General features: G+C 27.2%; 1 protein-coding gene across 1 annotated transcript; it reads right to left on the bottom strand.

The window, feature by feature from the left end:
* Positions 1-3,974: 3,974 nt before the first annotated feature.
* Positions 3,975-9,006, bottom strand: LOC132921187 (endoplasmic reticulum resident protein 44). Its single transcript, XM_060984057.1, has 7 exons — positions 8,708-9,006; positions 8,562-8,634; positions 8,144-8,299; positions 6,446-6,624; positions 6,255-6,370; positions 5,892-6,187; positions 3,975-5,812 (listed from the first exon to the last, which is right to left on the bottom strand). Exons 1-7 carry the CDS (start codon positions 8,765-8,767, stop codon positions 5,463-5,465), a joined length of 1,230 nt encoding a protein of 409 aa, XP_060840040.1. The 5' UTR covers positions 8,768-9,006; the 3' UTR covers positions 3,975-5,462.
* Between the last annotated feature and the right edge of the window lie 18,695 nt (positions 9,007-27,701).

Here is a 27,701-nt window from a genome sequence, read left to right on the forward strand (position 1 = left end):
GTACAAGTGTAGGTACAACAGACGATAGCTGCGAAAGAAACCGCAAAAGATTGTGATCAAAAATCAAAGTTATAAAATTTGAATTGGTGTTTGAATGTCATTTTTGACAAATTAAATTATACTAAAATAAAAACTGTAGTATACAATTATTGAATACTTATTTAGGTACCTACCTATACCGTTCAGTTTTTAAAAAATCTAGCTTTTTTTTTCTCATTAAACCGAATATTAGTAGGTATCCATTATATTATATACGATATACCTACTTATATCCATGATTATGAAACATAATTGCACTAAAGATACATTTTTAAAATAATTATAATCTTATTATAAAAATATGGGTGTTATTGTAATTAATGGGTTAATAATAAGTTGTAAAAAGTTGGGTACATAATAAATTAATAACACGTATAGGTAAATTCCTGAATAAAATATAGGTCAGAGGCGTATCTGTCTTAACTTTATGAGGGGGGCGAACCAAGGTTAACTCAAGGAGGGGGTACTATAATGCCAAGCACCTCTGAGTCTTATACATTTTAACATTTTAAAGGTTAGGTTTAAATAATTTTTTTCTTGACAATATAGCCCCCTCCCACTCAAAAAAACAGATACCTATGTTCAGAGTTGAAACAAAGTACCTATAATATAGACCAGAGGTGCCGCGAACTTTATTTAGGGTTCCGTGAAATTATTTTTTTTGAAATATAACTTTTAAGAAAAAACGATTTCATAAAAAATATAGCACCGTGAGTAATAAAACAGACTATAATATAAAACCTAGCACCTAGGTATAGCTACTATAAGAAGAAATGAGAGTGTATGTCTTACAATTATTCGACCACAAATAAAAGATTTGCGTAAAAAAAACAAGCACAAGTGTCACATTAGTTCCATAAATGAATTAATTTTTAAATAATCTTGATAATAAATAATATTATATGATAATAATTAAAATTAAAATATATAGTTAATGTTCAACGTAATAATTTGTCTTATAAAATATAATATGTGTATATATACTCAATGGCGTAGCCATTGGGGCAGTGGATCATGCATTCCCCCCCTATCAGATGTATCAACATAATATAAAAATGAACTGTTATTGTTAATATTGTTGTTTATGTTTTTTTAGTATTTTGGGTTTTCCGCTACCCATTTCAAAATCCTGGCTACGCCATTGTAAATACTTTACTTAATGTCTTATTAACAAATAAAACAATTAAAAAAAAAATGATGCTACTTAAATGTATGACAAAAATTGTTAATATTATATAATGAATAAATAATTTAAGAAATATACTCATGTGAGCAAGTTCTCAAAAATCATATTTTTAAAAAAGTTATGACGTTCCAAATTAATTTAATCAAAAAATATTGATATTTTAAAAAAATTCTAAAAAATATACTACTTGACTTAGATAAATATTTTTACCATCAAAATTGTTCTTATAATCAGATTCATAAATTGGCTATTTAAATTTTTTTATTTTCAGTACTAAAAAATAAACATAAAAAAAATTAAATAATACATGTAGCGCTAGGGTCTCTTAATGATAAATAAAAAAAAATTGAAAATATTAATTAGAACAAAAGTTATTCCAAAAGTCAGTTCTATCTGTTACACCATGTACCGAGTTGTACTTAATACCAGTATTACCTTACCTACGTCTTAGTCGTCTTACTACTATTGTTTATAGTTTATACTTATGCACTGCTAAATAAAACTAAAGTAATCTATAGGCCATAGGGTGACTCCGAATTTTTAGAAAATTACTAAGGATGCCGTTAGTCAAAAAAGATTGGGAACCTCGGGTATAGACTATTGAATTATTTATTCATATATTAGATATTTACAATACATTAATACATTATAATAATTAAATATTATATTATAAAAATTGAAAACGGGATGCCGCCACTGGATGACTTCCCCCTCCCGTCAATCAAATCTTAATCTTATGTCATACAATTTACTTATTATATAACATGTAAATAAAAATTCTAAATAATATTATAATATATTTTGTTTCAATAAAAAAAAAAAATGTCTATTTACATACAGTAAAGCCAAACCACTTTAACGTGTTCTTGCTCCATTTTCGATTTAAGTTACGTTTTCAATTTACAAAAATAAAAAGAGTGCCAAACCATGCATAAGAAGAATTAGATGATATATTGTAGAAATTGTTCATCGTTTATGTAATATCATAATATTGTCATACAATTTATAAAATGCAGTAGGTACCTAACTATAATAGCGTCTATAACAAACAATAGCATGAAAGTTATTGTGTACCTAACTAGAAGAAAATGCAGTACATAAATATATTTTATTATTTAGGTCCATACGGATACGGTATGTCGGTATAGCCACTAAACACCTTTTTCTGTATTTAACCATTTTAACCTTAGTTAAACTATATGCATAATAATTTGCAATGTCTTAATAAAATAAATAATATAGCAAATTTCTGTAGAAAGAATGAAATTTATGGTCACTGAAATAGTTAAGTCGTAGGTAACCAACCACCAACATATTCTAAATATTTTAATAAATGAACTGAATTTTGTATCACATGGCCCATATTATATATTATTTATATTATTCTTTGATGAGTTTAATGTCTATAATGTAAATTTTATCTTTATTTTTTTTTTAATTCTGAGCGGAAATTTAATGTATTAATTTTATAATGATGACGTGTGCTTCTATAAAGTTTGCTTATAAGATTATTTTCAATTTTGAGGTTTAAAAATTTTAAATATTTTGGTTTTGGATAGATAAATTAGATTTATAGTTAGTAGATAGTTACCTACTTTAAAAAGGTCAAAATTTAAAATACAGAAAATACAACCTACCGGCTACCATATTACTAATAATAAAATTACCTAGGTAATTAGTACAAGGTACTAAACTAGAAACATAAATATTAAATAGAATACATCATACAGTACATAAGTACATTTAATATTTAGTATTTTAGTTAAATACTTATATAGAATATAGGTTGACAGACCATCTGGCGTATTTGTAGTATACGATGATTTATCATTGAATGCAAATTTAACTCACCAATTACACGAGTTACAGTAGGTAAGTACTAAGTAGATAGTACACTAAACAGCAATTGCCATTGTGTAGCGAACTGTGAAACAAAGTAGGTACTTAGTGGTTACCTACATTGCCTCTTGTTTTATTGTATTCATATATTTACATATCATATTATATAGCCATATAGGTATCTATAGTTTTTTTTGTGTAAAATAACTTTAAAATTGAATAAAAGTTTTGTTTACTGGAATTTAAAAAGAAATCTAGTGTTAAGCTAGTAAGCTACAAACATTTTGTTTTGAGAGATTAAAATTCAAATTTTTACATTAGATTTCAAACAAGCAATAATTATAAGTTATGATTGAGTGATTAATAATGATTTATTATATAATGACTCGTTATAGTGTAACATTTTTATTTTAATTTATGGTTTTTACCTTTATAAAACCAGGAACGGGTGGGAACTGTTTGCCACAATATTGCCACCCAGTCGCGTATTGTTTATTCACAAACTATTAAAAGCGTTACCTATACATAAATGGGGGGCCTCTGACAGCATTGAAAAGATGGCCTTCGGCCCACAGAATTATACCACAAATTAGACAAATTAGTCTAACTGTCTAGCCTTTGCTTTCCTGCCACGCTCTGCGTTTCCTCGATGTATCATCTGGCAGGATTTCTTGCTGCGGTCCCAGAATGATATTAGGGACATCCTCATCGAGTCATAGTTAGTAGGCGCTGACTTAACACATCTTACACCAGTTACACCTACCTATGTTTTTGTGAAAGTACCTATATTATTAGCATAAACTTGCCGTTTACAAACTACAACTGCCAATGTATAACAATTAAAATGTAGGTACTTTAGGTATTATTGGTATGTAGTTTGTATGAGTGTACAACAAAAACTATTTCCAAATTAACATAAAATATATGTATTTTTATTTTTACTATAATAAAGAAACGGACAGACAATAAAAAACAAAATGGGTCTGCTTAAAAATAGGTATCTCCAGCCCTATTATTGTTATTAAAAAAAAGTAATTGCACCCACTGGAGACAGCTCAAACATTGACATAATACTATGACAAGAAAAGGCTTGACCTTAAACACCGGTACAAGCCTTCAGGATGCAATGTATTTGCATGTGTGATGTGTTTACTTATCATGATTGGTTTCCTGCCGTGACAAATTTTTTTATGGATATAATACAAAGATACATTGAAAAATAAAAACTAAATTATACGAAATGTAACTAACGTAAGGGTATTACATGATAATTAGTAATTACAATGTAATTGGAAAACAATTTTTCATTAATATTATATTATTTTATTTTTTACAATTGATAACTTTGTATCGAAAATAATATCTATTTTGAAAAACAATTGTATTGTACAAAGTTATAAAATATTAATATTCTGTTAAAAATTAAATAATTTAAATTTATTATTTTACAATAATTATATTATTAAATAGCGGTTATAAGTCTTCATTATATGTGTGTATTTATAATTTATTTAAGAAATGTTTAGGCAATACACCAAACATAAGCGCTCAGTAATTCACCTTACATACTTATATAAATATATACCAATGATTATCAAAATAGAGATGTGATGCATGCTGCTACACAGTTATAATAATTTCAGCATTCAATTATCTTTTATATAAATATATATATGTGTGTGTGTGTGTGTGTATGTGCGTCTAGAATACAGTTATTTTATAATAATTAGTAATTACAAGTACTAGTATTTAATTATAATTTCCTAGACGGAAAAATTAATAAATGGATTTTGTTTTGACCACAGTGCATTAATGGAATCTAAAGTTATATCAGTTCTGCCAAATGAATACACTTTTGTTATACCAAACCAGTATTATGTAAAAATTATTTTAACATAATTTTGTCTCCCAGCATACAATATATAACATATAATATAATACAAAATGAGTATTCAAAGTCATAAAATAAAGCGCTCAGAGATTTCAGAAAAAATACTTTAAAAATACAGGCTAATATCTAATTTAGTATAACAGTGTTATTCTCTTAATTGCTAATTGTGCATAGGCATTGACATGGCAAAATAACAGATATTATCCTAAAAATATAGAATGACATTTAAATAGTCAATAAATTATGTACACATAATAATATAATTTGAATGGATACCAGCACCTTATGATGATAATCAAAATATTACAATATGATAAAAATGGAACAATCTGAATGAGATACGGACAAAAAATTGGAGGGAAAACAATAATAATAAAGTAAATGGTAAATTTTAAAATACGAACAAAAATAAAATAAAATGATTCACATGGGAAATAAATTCAATAACTTAATAGTAGAAACTATGTAGGGCAGTTATAATTCGATATGCCACATAGTATCGTTAAGCTATAATTCTTCTTTTAATAATGTGTAACGATTCTTAGATGGTGCCAGTTTCTTAAAAGTAGATTCAGGTGGCATTGTCTGTTCAGCAGGTTGGTTATCACCATGGACTATTTCTATGGCAGAAATTTCCTGAGGACCTAAATGGTACTCTCTATGTAATTTACCAGAGTACAGATCATCAATGAATGTTTTTAGATGCTCGTGGTTTTTGTAATCGCTTCTTGATGGGAACTGATACATGTGCTTGAAACTGTCAATAACGACGACAGGTAAGTCAGTATGTCGTTTCCCCAGGTGCTGTAATGGATGAGCAAACTTAACGCCATCAGCTGTCAAAAAGTTTACCCGTTCTGAAAGAATAATACATAAATGAAGTTAACTTATAATGGTTACAATTATTCTAATAAATAATTAATCGCCAACACTTACGTTTCTCATGTACTAAATGAGTGCCAACAATTTCTTTGAAGAGCTTAATTGACTCCAAATCATTAGGATGATAGAAAAATAATAAGAATGGTAATCCTTCTTCTGTGATTTCTTCAGCATTCTCAAACGTTATTTCACGTACTAATGGTAAGCAATTGTCTGTTGCCCATATATTTAATGAATCATAATCGGCTGAATTTCCTGTGAAAGTATGATGTTCAGATTTGGGAGATGCCCGATCAGGTCTGAATTCTATTATCGTTTCGTTGGGCGGATGCATAGCACGGAATGCTTCACTATAAATTGAAATGTCTTAGTTGCATTTTTTATATTAAAATACAAAAAAAGATAAATGATAGTTACCCAACTCCAGCATAAAAAAGACAATCATCTTTGAGATTTGTTGCCACTTTTCTAAATATTTGATATTCTTGAGATTCTTTGTTTTCAAAGTATCCAATTACAACTCTTGACTTCACCTAGAGACACAGATTAATGTAGAAAAAAAATTATACAATAATACACTTTTATTATATGGTTATTGTTCAACTTACATCAGCCGCAGCAAACAAGCTCGACACTTCTTGTATGGGATCTTCAAGTTGTTTTTGTACAAAAGACACAAAAGCTTCAACTGATCGCTTACCTCTATATTCTCTTTTAGCTGGTTGTCCATTTATTAATACTTTTATAGTAGGATATTTAGTAATTTGAAATCTTGATGCAATGGAAGCTGAAAAAAAATTGTTGAACTATAAGTAAAAAAATTATTTTTGGATATATTTATATTACATATTTGTATTACATTATTTTATTGTTGTAATGATTTATAGTTTATAGTCTATAATATATATACATTATAATGGCCCCGATACACCTGAGTATACAATAATTGCAAAACTACCATATGTGTATACCATGATGCTGATGAAATTATTGAATTATTATACAAACTAATTTTATTTAAAACAGGTTTTCTGCAAATGAAAAATCAACAAAATTTGAATTGCTTGTATTTAATTTATAAACTAGGCTAATGACAATTTTATGACAAATTGTATATTTTTTTATATTTGAATCTATTCTATTATTATTTTTTGTATTAACCTTGAGGTAAATTAAAGTTTTAAAACTTTTAAAAATGATTACTATGCATAATATAAATCTAAACATATATATTTCCATAAGCTGTAAAACGCACAAGGAAAAATAAGATAAATTTCAAAATACTAATTATAGACTGTCTATGTTTTAATTTACTAGAAATTATAATAATAAACCAATAAAAATGAGCCAGATATTTCATAAGCATAATTTTGATTTTAACATACCACTTAATAATGATTTTAAACTTTAAGTATTCTTAAAGAGTAAATACTCATATCAATTTAAAGTGTTTTTGTGTCTAGTAAAATGTATTACATTAAAATAAACATAAAAATCATAACTAATCATAAAATGTACACATTGAAGAATTCTTAAGAAGAATTGATAAAATATCCAAAGGACATTTTAAATTGTAATTGATAATTTTTAACTGGCAGAATTTAAAATTTTTAAAATATTGATTAACCAAATATGATATGAATCAGAAATTATATAAACTGAATTTTAATATTTTTAATTTTAAGTGTCAATAACTTTAGTATAGAACGGGATATTTATATTGAACTGAATGATATGAAATGCTAATTTTATAAAACATTAAGTACCTTAATGATAGGTTATCTTAAATCATGCACTTTTACATGCAATAAGAGAAAATTTATATTTATAGTAGATAGTAATAAACTTAATTACTAATGATAGTATGTAAAATGTATATTTAATTATGCACATACATTTATAACTAACTATTTTCTTGATAGTAATTTAGTTTTCAAAACAAACTTGTACAAAAAAAAACAATTTATAGTTTATACCAAAAATCAAGCACATTAAATAAAAAAAAACTATTTGAAAAAAAATTGGAAATATTACATACAAATAATTATTAAAGATGAGTAATTAATAATAATTAAAAAACTAACATGATTATTCCCTATACAATTTATTATCATCAATTAAATTTAAATCTTTTAAAAGTATATCATTATTATTATTGTCGTTGATAATTTTATCATCAGAATGCAATCCAAATTAAATATAAAGTAAATTGTTTAATTTGAAAATATAAAAAAAATATTTTTTAAATAAAGTTAAATTAGATAATAAATGCATAGTAGAGAAATATAAAATATGATTACACTTACTTTCACTATCACAGTCTACTTTCCCCAATACAACTTTACCATAGTCTGGGTAAAGTTCAGAAACTTTTGCAGCAGCTTCATCAAAGATTGGAGTAAGAATACCACTAAACCGACACCAATCGGCATAGAAGTTTATTATAACTAATTCATTGGATGCTAAAAAAAAAAAATATTAAATAAAAATTACTGACAAACATTAGGTGGTTCAAGTGCTATAGTGTAAAGTATTATAAATAAAATACAGTGTTTGGTCATTTTGAGTTAGCCATTTCAAATATATATACATTTTTGCAGAGATCGTAGTGTTTCGTAGATGGCTATTCAAATCAGTAATTAGGCATATGAAGTCATTATTATTTAACACATTTTAATCAATACACAAAATTTAAACAGTATTAACAGATTGATTAATAATTACCCAATGTCATGTCAACATTCTGGCTGTTGAGTTTTACAGCATTACTGGTTACTGGATTGTAGAACAGAATAGTCTAAAAGCAAAATTGTTAGACAATAAACTACATAAAGTTAAACAATAACGCCAGACTTATTCGGTATACTTACTGAAGAAAAAAAGAGCAGGAACAATTTATTAGCGAATATTTTCCAATAATTTTGATTCATGGTATTTTGAAAACTATGCTTGAGGTAACATCAGGGTATGGACTAAATCTTTATTTCTTTTGCAAGAGCATAAACTCAATTTCTTGTGAAGTATTGACTGTGGAAATTACGATAACAAGACTTCTACTGGATGGTGAATTGCGACCAATGCACTACGGATGACGAATTTAGAGAATAATAGAATATGTCAAATGATTTTAGCTTTAGGAATAAAATTTGAAGATATCACAAAAACTATTATAGACGTCATCCGGCGAATGTTCGTTGATTACGACACGTCGATTTATTCCATGAGAATGATAACGGAACCGTGGAGGATATAACACTGAACAAAAACAACAACACGGTATCTGGTATGTTCTATACCGTGACTATAATATTAATAACATACTATTATACTATAATTATAATATACTAATATAGTAATGCAACGGTCTTTTAAATAAATAAATTTAAATTTAATGAATAAATGAAATATTAATTTTTATTTTTTCATTTATTCCGCGATGACCGCGTGTAACACATATTATATAAATAATTTAATATAATATAATATTAATATAATAGCAGGACGTACGCAGAAAAAGTTTTGGGGGGTGTTTTTGAAAATAAGTTATAGAGAAGTAGAACTGTTTTTTTAATAAACATACAAAATTTTTTTATGAAAACTAGCTATACCTACTTAAATACTGTACCTACTTTTTTTTAAGTATACACTATACACATTGATATAAAGAAAAAATTACAATACTAAATCTAATTTTTGCGAAGTTTTAGCCATTATGTTAGGAATATTTTCACTGAATGTTAAGTCTTTTGACTTTTATAATCGTTTAAAAGTTTTATTATATATATTGAAAAAATAAATGATATACATATGATTAAAAATTAATTAGATAGACGATAGTGTAGATCGAGTGACGAGTGTTTGGTACACTCAAAACCATATGTCGTTTTCGTGCGTAAAATGTACGGCCGCCCGACGATTCACCATTCGTCTAACGTCTTGGTACTTCAGTACTTGGTATGCAATTTGCATTGTCATATTATACTATATTGCCATATATATGAGTCAACCTCGTGTGTTATTGGTGGCGCATCAGTTTCGTTATGAATACCTACGGCCCGTCAAATTCACTGTTACCGGACGACGCATCACAAGGAAATCGCGCGTCTTCGCCGGTGATGCAAACGCCGGCCAGTCACCTTGTAATTGTTCCGTAGTGCTTATTATTATTGTTATCAATGACGTATTGACGTTAATATCACATATAGTCCAGTGCCGCAACTATGTCTTGTGGGGGCCCTGATGCGAAAAATGTAATGGGGCCCCTGTACTTGCAGCACTCCAACACAATGGAAAAAGTTAGTGCTGCAACTAACTTTTGGTACTATATTATAGTCCGTGACCCGATGTCAGTGATGTCACCACAGTATTTTGATACACAATAAATATATATATCGTCACCATCACGGCTACGGTCAGGATATATATGTATATAATATATATGAATCTCGTTCCAACCAGTTCAAACGTCAAACACCACACAAGAGTAAATGGCTGCAGTCTACGAATCAGCCAACATCAATGAAACCGGAATACACCGACTCACTGTTGTTATTAATGAAATCATCGGTAATCGTATGTTATCATTATTGCAATACAATGATTTCGAGCATTAATCATACAGCAGTTGACGAAATGACGACGTACGTAAAATTGCAGTACTTAGTCGAAGCCGTCGGATAGGACGACAGAGAGTAGGTACCCCCGAGAAAGAGGAGGCACGGAGTCTGGCGATAAGTCACCAACATAGGCGTGCGCACGGGGGGTTCCGGGTGTGCCTGGGTACCCCCCCCCTCCCCCCACATGTAATTGGGGCCCTACAATTTAAGTCCTATAGCATATATATGGGTCCGTATTTTAACTAATGCTACTAGAATAAAAACAGTATTTTTTCTAAAATATGTAGCAAAAAAAAAATTATGTTTCGGGATAAAAAAAATAATACAACGTCTAAAATATTTTAAATTTGCGTGGTACAACTTATTATGATTATAACAGCTAGATGATGTTATTGACTACAAAAGTAAAAATAATAAATAAATATTGCAATTATCTTGAAAATATATTTTAGATCGTACTATTAAATGAAATATTATATAACTTAGTACTAGTAATACCACTGATTAATATGTGATATAATGTAAGTGATGTTTATTCATGCATTATAATTTATTAAAATATGTACATGTCTTGTTAAGAGAGGGCCCAAATCAATAAAAGGGCCCGAAAAATTGTAGGCACCCCCCGAAATTCAGGTCTGCGCACGCCTATGGTCACCAACGCGCGTTTTCCGGAATCCCGTGGTGTGACGAGTTCACGGGTGTCGCATGTTCGGTTATGGACGCGTTAGACCCCCCGTGTATGGCGGCTAGCCGAAGCGGCACCCGCCTTTTATAATCGCGCGGCCCGACGGCGACACGGTGGCTATATTATAAGCGGAACCGGAGTGGGCAAGTTAGAGTGAGAATGTACTCACAAAGGCGCGTACAAAGATATAACGACAAACGGTATAAAAGTTGGCGGGCGGCGGCGGAACAGCCGGCGAAGAAGCCGATAAAAGCCGACAACAACGATAAAAACATTAAAAACGTACTAAAGCGTATAACGTCGAGTAAGTTGCCACGAAGCGGTGGCACACTAGGACCTGGTGTACGACGTTTACCTGTCGCCACACGGCCGGCGGAGGCTGACGAACCGCCGAACGCAATCGAAGACGCATAAAAATAATACGGTGACCGATGAAGCAGCCGATCAAAAAAATCTCGTGTGACATGGATTGCGGGAACATAATATAAGCAACATGTATTTGAATGCAGTGACACGGCGGTAAATTGGCGGTAATTGCAAATGAACTAAATTCTGGTTTCGTCCGATGCCGTATACCTTCCAGACGACGAGTACAACGTTTTTTTTATTACTAGCCAGCTATAGTGTGATGTTCATTATTCTTAACGGCCAGTATATATATTAGGAATTAACGCCTTTTTTATTTTCTAAAGACGATTATTTTTATGTATAACACGCATAGTATCTACGGTAAATAGAATATTATATTTTAATATTTTAACGAGAATTTGTATTATTTTGTACTAGTTTTATACTTTTAAGAGAGGGTCTTTTTTATATTTAATTTTTCTTCTTTCAATTTAAGTCTACAGACATATTTTTCCAATTAAACTAGGTAATTTGAAAAAAAATCAGTGTTCGATTTAACGACTAGAAATCGTCATCATTTACAATGATTAATAAGTAGTAAACTAATAACACATTTTTATTCCCAAATGATTGTCTGTATCAATATAATAAAAATGATATATTATTTAGTGTTAATGAACCATGAGTGGCAAGTGGAGAGCCTTTTTTTTTAGTCTTTTTGGAGAGCATCATATTTTAATTTCACCAAATAATATTATAATAATATTTTTTTATTACATATTTGTAGAGAATAATACCTATGTGACTATGTCACCATAAGCGCAAATTTAGGGGGGCTTAGGGGTCTAAGCCCTCTAAAATCAATCGTAGCAGGCTCAAAATGGTTTGTATACATCCTCTTCGGCCTTCCACTTTATATATCTCAGGGAGCTGAGGGAACATACACACAGTACATACATTCAAATTATAATTTATAATAGCCCCCTCCCCCTAAATTTAAAACTCAAATTGCGCCTATTATGTTTGTCACATCTGCAAGTACTTATCGTAACTTTTTACAAAATTAAATCTTACTTCACCCTCAGCCAACATCCATAATCCATCTTAGACATATAAAGAATTTTTTATTGAGAAATCGTATTATGTTTATGTAATCCATAACTACGCATAATAATTGTATATTGACATGTGTAAAAAGAAAGATATTAATTGACAACACATCAACACAGCTAGTATAGCATATAGTCGCATAAGTAGCTATAGGTATGTTACATGTGTTGCGTCTATGTATAGTTGCATCCATTTCGCGTTCTGATCCGTTAGCCGTTTTGTAAAATGGATAGAAATTTCATCCAGTTCACGAAACGGAATTTTTTTTTTACACATCGCGTAATTACACAATGTGGATAACTTTTCACGAAACGGATATGGATTTTTAGTAGTACGGAACTTGTTCCGTTATTTGTACATACACATAACGAAACTAACAATATGTGAATAATTTTTATTAATAAAAACAACCTTTCGTAAAACCCTGTTATAATAATTAAGTATTCTAGAAAACTATTCATATTGTAAATTATCAATAAAAAAAAAAAAAATGAAAAATAATAATAGCGTTGGAAATCAACATTGCTAGTGCTATTTTTTGTAATTTATGCAAAAATAATGAAAATATCATCGAATCGAGACAACATAGACTAAAAGGCTTACAAAAAAACTGCGGAAAAAATGTTAAAGATAAAAACATATTAAATATTTTGCTTAAAATTATTATAAAATAATATGAGTTCTATTGTTTTTAGGTAAGTAACCTTAAGATCATGGCGTTGAACATATCACATAATAATGTAATGTAATTTTTATTTCTGTAAGTGGGTTAGATGGGGGATTGTCCCATCAATCCCTAGAGTCCGATTATTATTTGTATCTATTATTTAACTCGGTGTCAAATAAACGATAGCGGAGTTGTGGAAGAAACGCGGAAGCGGTTCCCACGAGTTCCCACGACATCGTGGATTCAAATACGAAAAAAAAAACCTTAAGTTAACTCAATTCTATTAAGAGGATGTACCCGGTACCCGTGTTTCGCATTTGTTGTCTCCGTCTTACACACGTACAACATAACAAATTTTCGTTCACCAGTTTCAATATTGTGCTGTTAGTTTTGATATTAGAGTGAACTGACCTATTATAAAATTTAAAGGTAAGATTATTATTATCCAGGGCCCCACGTAGCCTTTTATTGATATTATTATTTTTAAATAAATTATGATCATTTCAAAATGTTTACTTTAACAGTTCACGTACGCGTGTAAGACATGTGTTTCATCATGTGTATGTACAGATTATGGAAGAAATTCCGTTCTCCTAAAAATCCGTATCCGTTTCGTAAAAAATTATTCACATTGTGTAATTACACGATATGTAAAAAAAGAAGTTCCGTTTCGTGAACGGGATGAAATTTCTATCCATTTCACCAAATGGGTCAGAACGCGAAATGGATGCGACATATTTCTGCTATATTAAATAATATATATTATATAATTTATAACTTTATAAGTAAAAGAGTAAAACCTTAAACCACATGTCCATAACAGTAGAAGTACCAAGGTACCTATTTCATTTTTATTTAACCTTATCACGTACAATTTTTTTGATATCTCTAATGGCCGGATTTGCCATGGATGTATTTTTAATAATAAAAAAGAGACCAAGAGGTTTATACATATAGTATATATTATAAAAATTTGCCATACGTGATGTTGCTTGGACCAACAGGCTACATTTATGTAAGTACAGAGAATATAATGTATGACCTATTATATATTTATACATAAAAATTATGTTTCAAAATAATTGGAAAAATCAAAGAACAAATTTAGGAAAAACGATCATTTTTACGCAAAACTAGTATTCGATAAAATTGTTTTAGTTTTTTTTATTGTAATTCAAAAACAATGTTTGTTTCTCGTTTTTATAGTAATAGTAATAAAAAAATATATTACTATAATTTTGTTACCCTTGAAGCATAATTACGTCAAATATTAAAATTAGAGACTTAAAACTATTATTTTTTTTGAGAGGACGGGGGGGGGGCGATTGCCCCGATCACCTCCTCTGGATCTGCCACTGGGCATGACGCATGAGAAATTTTAATTTTTCTTTTATAAAAATGCTTGAATATTTAATATAAGGTGCCTAATAAATATTTAATTTCTCAAATAAAACATTTCGTAACTTTATAATCACAATATTATTTTTTAAGCATTTAAAGTAATAATTTGACAGAATTCGTCAGAATCTTAAAAATTAAAAATTATATTGTAATTAGAAATGTATAAAAAAAATTATAATTATATTTCTGAAAAAATTTATTATAAGTTTCTTTAAAAGTTTTTTTTACAAGTTTTTGTTCGTTTGAAATTTTTATGACACAATGTTTTCGTTGTAATTCCAAAACAAGTAATCGCAGATATTTGAAATTTTCATCTTTTAGGAAAATAAGGGTGGACAAATTTCTATTATTTAATATTTTAATTAACATTATGGTAAAGGTAATCTTGTAGGGCTGGAGAAATGGGAGTTACCCATTTGCGCCAAAATAAAAAGGGTATGTTTTTTTGACCGCCCATTTGCGCCAAATTTACCTGTTTAAATATTTTACATTAAATAATTGGTTAATTCGTATATTTAAAAGACGTCGTTTTTGCAACGTATAATGAAGTTATTTTTATAAGTCTGTCAATAGTAATATTAAAAATATACCTAACTCCCAAAAAAATTCACAAGTTAAAAAAAGATTAAAAACTACTTTAAAAGCAATAGAAAATTATAAAATATTATTGATTATTATTTTTAAAATTGACTATGATTTAAATAAAATTCTAACTGTTGTTTATTATTTGAGAAAAAAGAATATATTTTTTTATTATAATTATACCAGATGAATTTGGCGCAAATGGGCGATGCCTGAGAAAATAATATCAGTTAATAGGTATAATAAGGAACATACATAACAATTATTTATTATTACTATTTGTACAAACGATAAACATTAAAAAAATATAATATAAAATAATAGATATTCGTAAGTAGCGCATAAGTGCATAATACTGTATCGAGTGTATCGCCTTAGTTCTTTATACGTTATGCAACTTAAATTCAAAATAAATTTCTATAGGAAAGTAAAATTAATTTTTAAGATGGTTAAATTTAAAATGTTTACAACAACGGATATTCATCCGTATAACTATTTTTCTGGAAGGTTTTTTTTTGTTTTTGATTTGTCAAAACTCAAAATTCTTAAAAATTTAAAATAAGATTCCTCTTAACTTGTTTTTATACTAGTATAAAATTATAAAAAAATATATAATTACAATTTTTTAACAATTGGAAGTTAAAATTTTTACTAAATTTTTCAGAATTACAAAAATTACAAACTATAATTATTTTGCACTAAAAATATTAAATCTTAAATTTTTATTGCTTAAATTTGAAAATGCAATATTATAATATAAGTATCTTATACTGGAACTAAATAATACACAAAAAGAACCTAACCATTGGAGTTTAAATTTAAAAATGTTAACTATTTTGGTATAAATCAAAAACATAAATTTTAAAACTTTTACATATATTATTATAGATTTTAAAAAGTGCAATAAAATGTTTGATTTATTTTAACTTAGGTATAAGTCTTATTTTGCATTTTTATTGATTTTACACCTTAAATCATTTTTCTACCTTCAGCGTTTTTCTTGCACCATTAGCGTCTTATACCTTAATTGTTTGTTTGCACTTTTAATTTAAGGTTCGGAAAGCGTGTTTTTTAACCGTACATTTTGAAGTATTATAATTATTACAGTTTTATAGTTATGATATGAGTTTTTAAATATCCCAAATTCACATTTATATTTATGAAATTTTGTGGAATGAAAAATACATAAATACATACATTAATACATTATTGAAATCTAACTATAAAAACGATCTTTTACTTAAATCAAGGTCATTAAATCGAAAAATTATATATTAAATAATTTTTGATTTGTATTTTATGAAAATAAAACTTAAATTTATATGTGATAATGTATTGTAACTGCTAAGATAATAATTTTTTATCACAAAATATAAAAATAAAATCATTTAATAATTATTTAAATTCAAGAAAAATATATTTACATTTGGGAAGAAAAAAATATTAGGTATTTAAAAATGTTAGGCATTCATTTTAACTTTAGATTACAGCAATTTAACGTTTTTTTAGGTACTTATTTCTAATGTCAAAAATAAATATTTCAGTTGCTTTTCATTCACAAATAAAGTGAAACTTAAAATTAATTCTCTTTGTAAAAAGTTTATATAACTTACAGTACTACAATAGTCAATGTTTATTCAGTTTGTTATTAAGTAGGTATTTAAAATGCGCATTTAAGAACGGATAAATACCCAATTCAAAAATTCCATATGATGAAACTTATAACAACCAAAGGAACTCGGTACTTCAAAATAGGGACCAAAGCAAAAATAGACATCTATGACCCAGGTCCCAGGCTTTTATAAGACGTACTTACTTTTTCTTTTCGGATGATACTTATAAGTTATAACTCTTCCGCCGAAGAGTAACAATTACACACAGACTTTATCTCATAAACTATTTAATCAAAATGTATTGACACTAGCTATGACATATATTTTCCTTAAATGTTTGGTCTGGCAGTGAGAATTTTCAATAAGGGCCAGCGTGTTTACCGTTTATGAAGGGATTTTCATGATTTTCTAATCGATAAAAGAATCGTTTATAAAAAATGCTGCTTCTACTTAAAGAAGAGTTTAATTAAATACAACTAAAAACCAAAAATCTTTGGCGTGTATTGTTATATACAAATTAATATTTGATTAAAACTTACTATCTTACTTGTCCAAATAATTGATTTCTGTGTTAAATTGAGGATTGTATTTTAGACTGCAGAACATGAATATTTGAATAAGTTAGTATATCATTATAATAATATTCACTCTATAAACATAATTTGTTAATTAATAACAACTATATTATTTGCATTCAAATTATTATGGACAATGATAGTAGTATAAATTATAATTTCATTATGTATAACAAATTAGTTGATTAAAATGTATAGGTAAATTACGCATATAATAAATAGAGTTAGAGAAATAACTTAATAAATCCCTGAGAATTGACTAACGGTTTATGCTATCTATTTTAAATTCCGAGTGGAGTATGAACGTGGGTATTGTAATAAATATGGCTATACCTACATTGTATAGTATCTGTACAATTATGTGCCTTATTTCATTATTTTCTGTTATCATATTTTGGAGTTAAAATGATTAAATATTCTACTTCAAGGGTGGTTTTTAGTAAATTGGATCTAGTTGATATTTTGGCCGACAAGATATCATTTAAAAAATATATTGGTTACCTAAAAAATATTTTTAAATTTTTTATTTTTAAAATCTGCCAAGAGAATTTGATAAATGTATTTATATTACGATGATGTCTGTTTTTTTTTTTTATTTGTTTTTGTATTCGTCATCCCATTTTAGTCTATTAAAAATGTTTTGATCTCCAATTTCAATATATTTTTTACCTGTAGGTAAGTAAATCTAGTTGATATTTTGGAAAATTAAAAGTAAAATTTCCTATTATTACTTTCTAGATTTTTAATCAAGTAAGTATGGTAATTGAAATGAAAAAAGTCTGAATTTTTGTTAAATAGGAAAATGATAAAAATGTAACTCAGTTGTAATGAGTAGGTGAATAATTAAGCTAGCTTTAACATAAAATATTAATGAGAGAGATCCACAAAGAGAGAATCACACCCAAGTGGTATAACGATTTGAATCCACAAAAACATTGGCATGAACCGTCCCAAAATTTCTATTTTTTTTTAAACCTTTTTCCAAAGCTATTATAGCTGAAAAGTTGGTTGATAGCTCATTACAAAAAGGATTATCAATCAGATACAAAATGTGAGATTAAAAATTTTCAAAAAATGTTATTTAATTTTTCACAGTTAAAAAAACGGTTATTTTTGCTAGATTTTCATTTAGTGAGGTAGATTACCGAAAACGGAGAACGGATTTTGTTAATTGGGGTCTTGTTAGGTATACATTGGTTAGGAGAAGTGCTGTGAAGATTTTCAGAACTTTATCTTCAATCGTTAACTCACTATAAAGCTATAAAGCTGAAAAACATAAAAAACGCCCAATAAAATGTGTTTCAATTTTTTTTTGAAGCTCTGTAGTGAATTAACTATAAAAGACAAAGTTCTGAAAATCTTTACTGCACTTCTCCTAGCCAATGTTAATCTAACAAGACCACAAATAACAAAATCCGCTCTCCGGTTTCAGAGATTTATCTCACTAAATGAAAATGAAAATAAAATACATTATACATACTACATACATATTGCATACAATTAATAAATTTCTAAAAATTGAAAATTAAGAAAGTTTACATGTCGATTTTGACTTGGCAAGCGTTTTTTTTTTTTAATAATCGGGAAAAACTAGAATTTTTATGCAAAACTAGTGTTCAACACAATCTTCTTATTTTATTGTTACTCAAAAAAGAATAATCATCATAGCTAATTGAAATTGTCACCAAATGTACCTAACCCTAATACACATTATATTAGTATGTTCTACACACAATATAATTGTCAAAATATTTTAACTATATTTGAGTTATTTATAGACACATTAAATCTATGATTTTTTGAGTTTTTAATTTTTTTCTTTAAATGTTAAAGAGACTATGGTCTCACTATATAGCATATTTTAAGGAGTAATATTTAGGTAATTAATATAACTTTAACATTTAGGCTGAGTCGCTGCGTGAGTAGTAAATATCCGGTATAGTGTGTGTAATCCGTTATCGTTTTTGTCATGCTACAGCCCGTCATAGATTCAAATATGAATAGTATACAGAAAACAGAACTACGATCCTAAATAAAATAAATAGTTATTGTAGTTATACACTTTTATTTTTATAATTTAATATTATTATAATGAGTAACAAAATTCATACGAACACACGCTTTTTTGATGATATAAAAATTACAAATTTCTAATATTTTTTATTGAAATGTGAATTTGAATATAAATTAAAATTTATATCATTTTTTTTCTTAAATTTAAAATATGATACTTATCATAATAAGTATTTGTAACGAACTTATATGAATTTTAATTATTATGATAGGCATGACGTATTAATATTACTACAAAAATTATATGAATATAAGTTGCGATACGTATCTACCTATGATTTACAGTAAACGAATAAGTAACAATACATATATATATTTATGAGTATACAATGTATAAGAATAATATAGATTTATTGCATTAGGTCTACTTTATTAGGTAGGTAAAAGATTTTCTAAATAAAACTTTATAATTTTGATTTTCTTATTATTTATCTAAACTTGTTTTATATTTTCACATATCAAACCTGTAAAAATTAGTTTTTAGTATCATATTTTAAATAATTAATTTTAATAATTGTTGTTTACCTTTTGTGGGGTCCATACATAAAAATAGGAATAAGGTTTTTTGATTGATACACAGTTGATCATGTACTTGATGGTAATAATTATTAATTATCGTATCGTTTTAATTGCGATTGTCCATCCTTAATAGAGCATAATTTAATTTTTTCATTGTTTGTAGCATTTTCTAGTACAAATTCTTTGGCACTAGCTGGACACTTGATTTCAACTAACGATCTATTATCTCGCTAGTAATCCATATCAGGAGAGGCTGCTATAAATGGTGTATTGTTGTCTACAATAAAACCAGCAGGTTGTATTTTTTTTCTTTACAAGGTCTTCTAATTGTTCTTTAGCGATTATTTCATTGGTAATTCTATACCTAGTGGCGACATTTTCCAGTAAATAAGCTAAATAAAATATCATTCACTATTTTATCACGCATTTTACGTATTTTACGTATTTTCCCAAAAATGCCTGTTAATATTTTAAATATTATACATGAACTATAATATAAATAATAAATAATAATCCATAAGACTAAATTACATAAGTAACAATAGTAAAAATAATAATTAAACATGGTAATTTAGATAAATTTCACATTTATATATATTTTTGTATAATATATTATAAATAAATAAATTTAATATTTTATTTTACTAATTAAATACATACATAGTACAATAGTACATACATAATATTCTAATTACCTAAATATGCGCCTGTTTAATATAATACTAAATAAATAATAGGTACTAGCCGTTTTTTCATCACATTTATGTTGCCTTCTTATTCTCATTTCCAACATTCTTATTTGACTCTCAAATAATGATATTTTATCCAACTATTGACGTTTATGCTCTTCAATTTGGCTTATGGTTAAATCTAGAAATGGCCCATACAATACATTTCCGTAATTTTCATCTGGTCCACTGTTAGTCAGTGGTTTGATAAGATTTTTAGTGTGTTCAGATATTTTAATAAGAGGCAACGACGTCGGTTATGATTTTAAATTCTCCTTACATTTTTTTTTGTAATGTTGATTTTTTTACATCTTGGAGCTTTTATCAATAATTTGTTTTATAAACGAAGATAGACGATTCGCCCTTTCGTTGTATGCTGTAACCGTCGCATTACATCAATGTTTATAAGAACCTAAACGTTTTGTGTTTAAAATTAAAAAGTGCATGTGATGAGCAATTAACTATAAAGTAAATACTAATACTAGTAATAGCAATACTATAGACTTTTACTATTTTTAAATTATTGTGTAGTATAGATGTAATGAATTGTTAAAAGATAAAAAAATAAGACACGTTTAAGTTATAACAAGAGGAAAATTAAAAAGTTACCTCTGTGGGAAAAGTTGATTAATTTTCGTTAATAGATTTGGCCAAGAATAGATTTATTGAGTTTACCAAATCATTATTACAATTATACATAATACTTTCCGTATGGTAGGTCAGACATTTCAAACAAGTGTAATATCATCCCAAAATTTGAATCGTTTTATTCATTGACAAGATTATTTTCATCAATAATTGTTAAAAATATATACTATATACTTATTTACTTAATAAATTTATGAATTACATAATATATACTACTTATATAATTGTAGAACCAATGATAGGGTTTCATAATATGATATATTTGTCATGAAGTTTTCGATTATATTTTACAGCTTTGGTGGTACACTGATAGCGTAATTACAACAAATGTGTTTGAATATTTTTTCTAAGATAACTTGATATTGACTCACCTTTAGAATTCTTCCGTTTGTTTGTCAAATCTCGTAATCGATTGATGTAATTTTGCTATTAATGGCAACTACATTTAACTTTTTGTACCATGCAATTGGTTTAGCTATGGGTAAGCGTTTCATAAACTGATATCTCGCCAGACTCGCCATCATCTAAAATTACATTTAAACGCCTTAAAAGTAATGCAAAAATAATGATAAAACCATTGAAAGCGTTCGCTGGCCATACGAGCATGCGGGCCACATGTTGATATGTTTGATACAATGATACCATTGTGTTAAATAATTCACAGTTTTTTTGGAAACTATAAAAAATATTAACAATCAGGAGGTTAATGAAATTAAAATGTTGAAACGTCAACATTTTCAGAAAAATGAACTCTACAAAATGGCTATCTTAAATTTTTTTGAAAATAATTAAATAAAAAAATATATTTTTTTAACTTTTTACCAAAACATTAAAATAAATTATAACATGAAATATATGTAGTTATGTGAATATTATTAAAAAACCAGGATTATGATAAATTTAGTATTTTAGGAGATATCGCAATGGGTAAATTCTCACGGGACACCCTAAATATAAATTTTTTTCTCTATTCTCTTTATATTTTTTATTAGATGTTTTTTTTTTCATTGATGCACTTAATTTACGTCTAGTTTTGATTCCAAAAAGCCAATCTTTACCAATTTTGTGTTAAAATGAAAAAAAAAAATCATAAAACACTGAAAACTTACAATATCATAACCTTACTGATTAGAGTATTGAAACCACATGGTTCATAGGTAGTTTAACTTTTAAAGTTGTATTATATTCATAAACGCATTATTTATATTTAAATATATACAAATAGTTGTGTTTTTTTTTATATAAATACGCATAAACAGCAAGGTTATTAGCGTTTTCTTAATTTTTCTTAATTTAAGATATTACAATTTAAGTTCATAGGTTAATATAGATAGACCATAGAAATGATAGAATAATAATGGTTATACAAAATAAGCTGTATAAGTATAGTAAAATAATGATAGCTTAAATTAAATAGTATAACTATTCTAATAAATGTAAAAATATTATGAGCACAGTGATGATTTCTGCAGGATTTGATGCAAGAAATTCGCAGAGGTGTACGGGGTATTGAGTTCATCTTGGAATCCTTGGTATTTGATGTATTCGATAAAAATATGTCTGACTGCATTTGATGCGGCGATGGATCACAGAGCGGTTGATCTTGTCCATCGTCTATCCATCAGTTACTTTTGTATTAGGTCGGTGTGTCCAATTCTTAGTCTGTTTATTATTATTTGTAGTCTGCATGAGAACGATTCGTTGTGTTCCCGAGGGTTGATTTTATTTCTCTAAACTGTTGTTATCTACTGTCTCCATTCTTGCTGGCATCATTTATATAAATTTAGGTTTATTAGGTGTTTTGTGTCTAGATATATTGTGATATTTCATACCAACGTAGGTTCTTTGGTTGCCTTTTTAGCTATTTCATAAATGCTATTTCTATAAATGGGTTTTTTATACAGTGTATAATGGAAATATGACAATTTTACATTAATATTACATTTGAAATATATCTGATTATATATATAATACATAGCAAGGGTGACTAAACTACGGTTCGCGCCATAGAATCGTGCGGATCGTATCTTATCGTAAGATACAAAACATTTGTACAAAAAAAAAATTAATATGAATTTATGAATTAATGTATTTGAAGAAGTATATATTTAAAAAAATTACAAAAAAATATATTGTTTTTGATATAATATTTTAATATATATATTTTTTAATTTTTAATTAATAATTAGTATCTTATTTGTTGTGTGTTAATTTTTTTTGTTGGTTTTTTGAAATTAGGATTATACGTTGTTAAAGCAGTCCTTAACAGTTCTAGCTGTTAAATAATCATTCGTTAATTTGTTAAAATTGAGTGATGTTTAGATTTAATAATTTTCATTGTTGAGTATAAAGACTTGCAAGATTGTGTTGTTTTGAAAAACGATATTAATTTTTGAGCGCAAATAGTAATTTTTGGATATTTAATAACTATCTTATCTTATTTCTGATAATCATTTATGTGTAATTATATATTAATATAGCTTTTTTTTTTTATTTCGGCACTTCCATATTTATTAATATATTGGGCGGCTCGCGAGTTTCTTCTCGCTGACTATCTCTGATATATATATATATATATATATATAGGTAATATAATTATGAATTTTAGAAAATTAAAAGGAGTGAATATAATAATATAATTATTATTGAATACATGTTATTATCACAAAATAATTCATTGTTTACAACAACCGTTATCTCGTCGTGTTGGGCTGCTGTACCCAAAATTCGCGCGAATTTATTTAGATTAATTTTAAGCTATTGTCTATTTATTTTGTACCGTAAAACTATGAATAAAATAAGTAAAATAAATGACTATAATATTAATACGAATATAATATTATGATGAAATATATTTAGTAAATAGATTGATCGTCTCCATTCAGTATCATTTTTTGTATGCAATGATTTATCATTGAACTTAATTCAACATATCTATTTAAGTGTAGACACACAAAGTACATTCGACTCAAACTGTACAGCAGAGTGGTCACCTCCTTCTTTATCACTTTTTATAGTTTTTTTTTCTATAAATGTTGATAAAAATGTTTTTGCTTAGTCAAAAATGTTGAAAATTTAATAAGAAATTTCTCATAATAATAGTTGTTTTTACTGAAATTAAAAAAGTTTTGGTTAAAGCTAAATTAATTTTGATGAGCTTTTGAAATTCAAATTATTATGAAATTGTAAATTTAAATAAATTATGAATTTAGTTATTTTGTTTGTAATTTATAAAATATTATTTATAAGAATTTGAAACATTTTGTTATAATTATAATATCATTTATTATATAAAATGATATTTTAAATTAATTAAACCAATTTTAATATTAATGTACTTTTATATACTATGAACCTATTCGCATGACACACCATTCAACTGCATGTGGTATGTAGTCTGTGAATATCTATTTAATTGTTATAAAAGTTATATAATTTATTAATTAATAACGTTAAAATAATATCCATTTCTATATTATACTTATCTATTATTTTTCTGCGATCACTGCTGATAGTTATAAATTAAAATATAACGATGTCCAATAAACGTTACCGTACGTCTTGAGTGTACCTTTGCAATTTGTTTTGGGCAAAAAATAGTGCAACATACCATATTACTAATAGAAAAATATAAAATATTTTTAGAAATATAGGTTATCAGATGACTGTTTCCTTCAAAATTGTTTTTCGTATACAAATATATATTGAATTTTAATTTAACGCGTCTATTAAAGTGACCTACTCAATGACACTTGAAATCTATTATTCCGCTGAACAAATTATTTGGTTTTTAATTTAAATTATTTATTTTCATGTGCAATAAATAAAACATAACACCTAAACCTAGTAGAGTTATTTATATTTTTTATGTTATAAAAATATTTAAATAAACTATATTTTAGTTTAAAAATTGTTATTTCTTTAGATTATTGTATTATAGTTGAGCATGTTTAACGTGTAATTATTTAATTGTGGGGGAATTGAAGATTAAAGCAAAAATACAATACGATGCAATGTTAAATTGGAGTATTTCACACCATTGTAGAATTGTGAAATAATAGCGTGCGTAGATGAGATTCTTTGTTTTCCGCTACACAGTTGAAACAATGTTAAACATATTATAATAGTTATAAATGTAAGTGAACTATTTAAATAATAAAATAGTTGTCGTAGTTTTTCGTAAATATTTTGTGTCATACAATTTGATCAATTGATTAGGTACATCGTAGATGGAGCTGTGTTGTGTTTTACCGATTTTAAGTTAAATAGCGAGGTGGGTAAAAATAATTTTACTTTTTTGAATACATATAATTATACATGGATATTTTTAAAGGCTAACAGTTCAAAAATTACTTTTTGTAAAAGTAAAGACGTGAAGGAAATCGTAAGTTCCTATACAAGAATAATGTACGTATGTAAAAAAAAATATACTATATTTTATATATTATTATAAGTTATCAGACTGATTAAGTGAAGAAATATTATAACCACATAATAAATAAATTATTATTATATTAAAATGTATGACAGTATTATATGATATACCTAACTGATATTAAATTGATAACTTATAAATTATATATAATAATATACGCAGTGTAAGAATTTACACATGTACCTTATTCTATTGTGCACGAACTTACATTCGCCCGACGTGGAAAGCAGTTTGTCTATGTGTGATCATGACGGGTAATCTTCATGCTTTGCATCTTCTTAGCACCCGAGCATAATGTGTTAATTTTAATAGATAATATTATTATGATAGGTATAACGCACGTGAGAAGTGTTGTAAGGTTTAAAATCAGACCGTTAAACAAAAACATATATATTGTATAGATAAAAATTAAAGTTTTCGTTATTTTTCTGATGGTAATGCATAGTTAGTTTGAGTGTTTTATCAACATACATATTATGCAATATTATTATTATCATATGATGTCTTGTGTCGATGACTATCTAATACAGCATCAATAGAACATATACCTTCATATATTTATTTACACCTCTATAATTCTACGTGCTGTACCTATTGAAGCTTAGTGAGATAAGAAAATAACCCTTTTTTTCTTTTCTCAAATCGAGCGCTAATATTATTTCTAAAATGTCAAATTTCTCTCCGCGACCTATACGCGTCATGGGTAGAGCCATAGTGGGTTTGCTGCCAAGTACGCGGAAATTAGTTTTGGTTTTGGTCCAGTGATTTGGGCCAATTCTCACAGCCAATACAAAAATATATTTATTAATCAAGTAAAGCAGTAATATACAGTGCATTTCATGGTTCTATGTAGTTTTGTTGCTTTATAATTTTCACGTGATATTGTCAGAAGCATTTGTGCAATCGAGTTTTAGATTAATGATATACGTATTAGTATTCAATTTTAACATAATAGTATTACAGCACATTCTAAATATTTCTCACCGTTTTACTGACAATACTGTTTAGTGCAGTCTTTTATTTGTACATATTAGTATGGTGGTGTCTTGTGTTTAATATGGAAAATCAAAAAAAATCTAAAGTTCTAAGCAATAAAATAACAAGAGTAAGATAAATTTCAACTTTGTGGGACTAAAAATTTATAATGATCAAAAACGGTTCTAATATATTTGTTGTTGTTCGGAAAACACGTCATTTTATTGTTGTCAAATAATTTTGTAGATTAGAAATCGTATACAAATCAAACTGTAAAGAGATTTGAAGTTATTTGTTTCATTTAAGTTTAAAGCTATTGAAATGATTATTTTAAATTATTCAATATTCTGAGATTTTCAATATTATCCATAACGTGTTTGTATAATACATAGTATAACAAATAAAACAATAGCCCATTTCGTAGAATGTTTTTATATTTTTCCGAACAGCTATACTAAAACTTGTGCAAAAGTTCTCGTCAAACGTCAGCCACTGGTATTGTATTAATATACTGCATGGCCTATACTTTATCGCAAAAAAGTTGTTATTATTATATTGTATGAAAATGGGTCTTTCTTATTATTTCTTGACTGCCACAAACATCTTTTGAGTTATCGCTATAGTCGATATGGGTGAGTCGATGTCAGCTCCCGGGAATGAAATTCTGCAAGAGCCAAGGGGCAAAATGTAAATCAATAAATATACAATCGCCAATAAGAACAGTTTTAACCAGTGTAATATATAATATCACTTGTTATTTTATAAGCGTTGAAAATTATTAATTGAAACAGTTATGTAGGTGTAATTTGATATAAATATAATTATATTGATCAGATTAATCTATTTTCTTAATTTCTTCCATATTGGCTAGTTTCAAAATATGTTT

This window comes from Rhopalosiphum padi, chromosome 2 (genome assembly GCF_020882245.1).
Source record: "Rhopalosiphum padi isolate XX-2018 chromosome 2, ASM2088224v1, whole genome shotgun sequence".
NCBI lineage: Eukaryota > Metazoa > Arthropoda > Insecta > Hemiptera > Aphididae > Rhopalosiphum > Rhopalosiphum padi.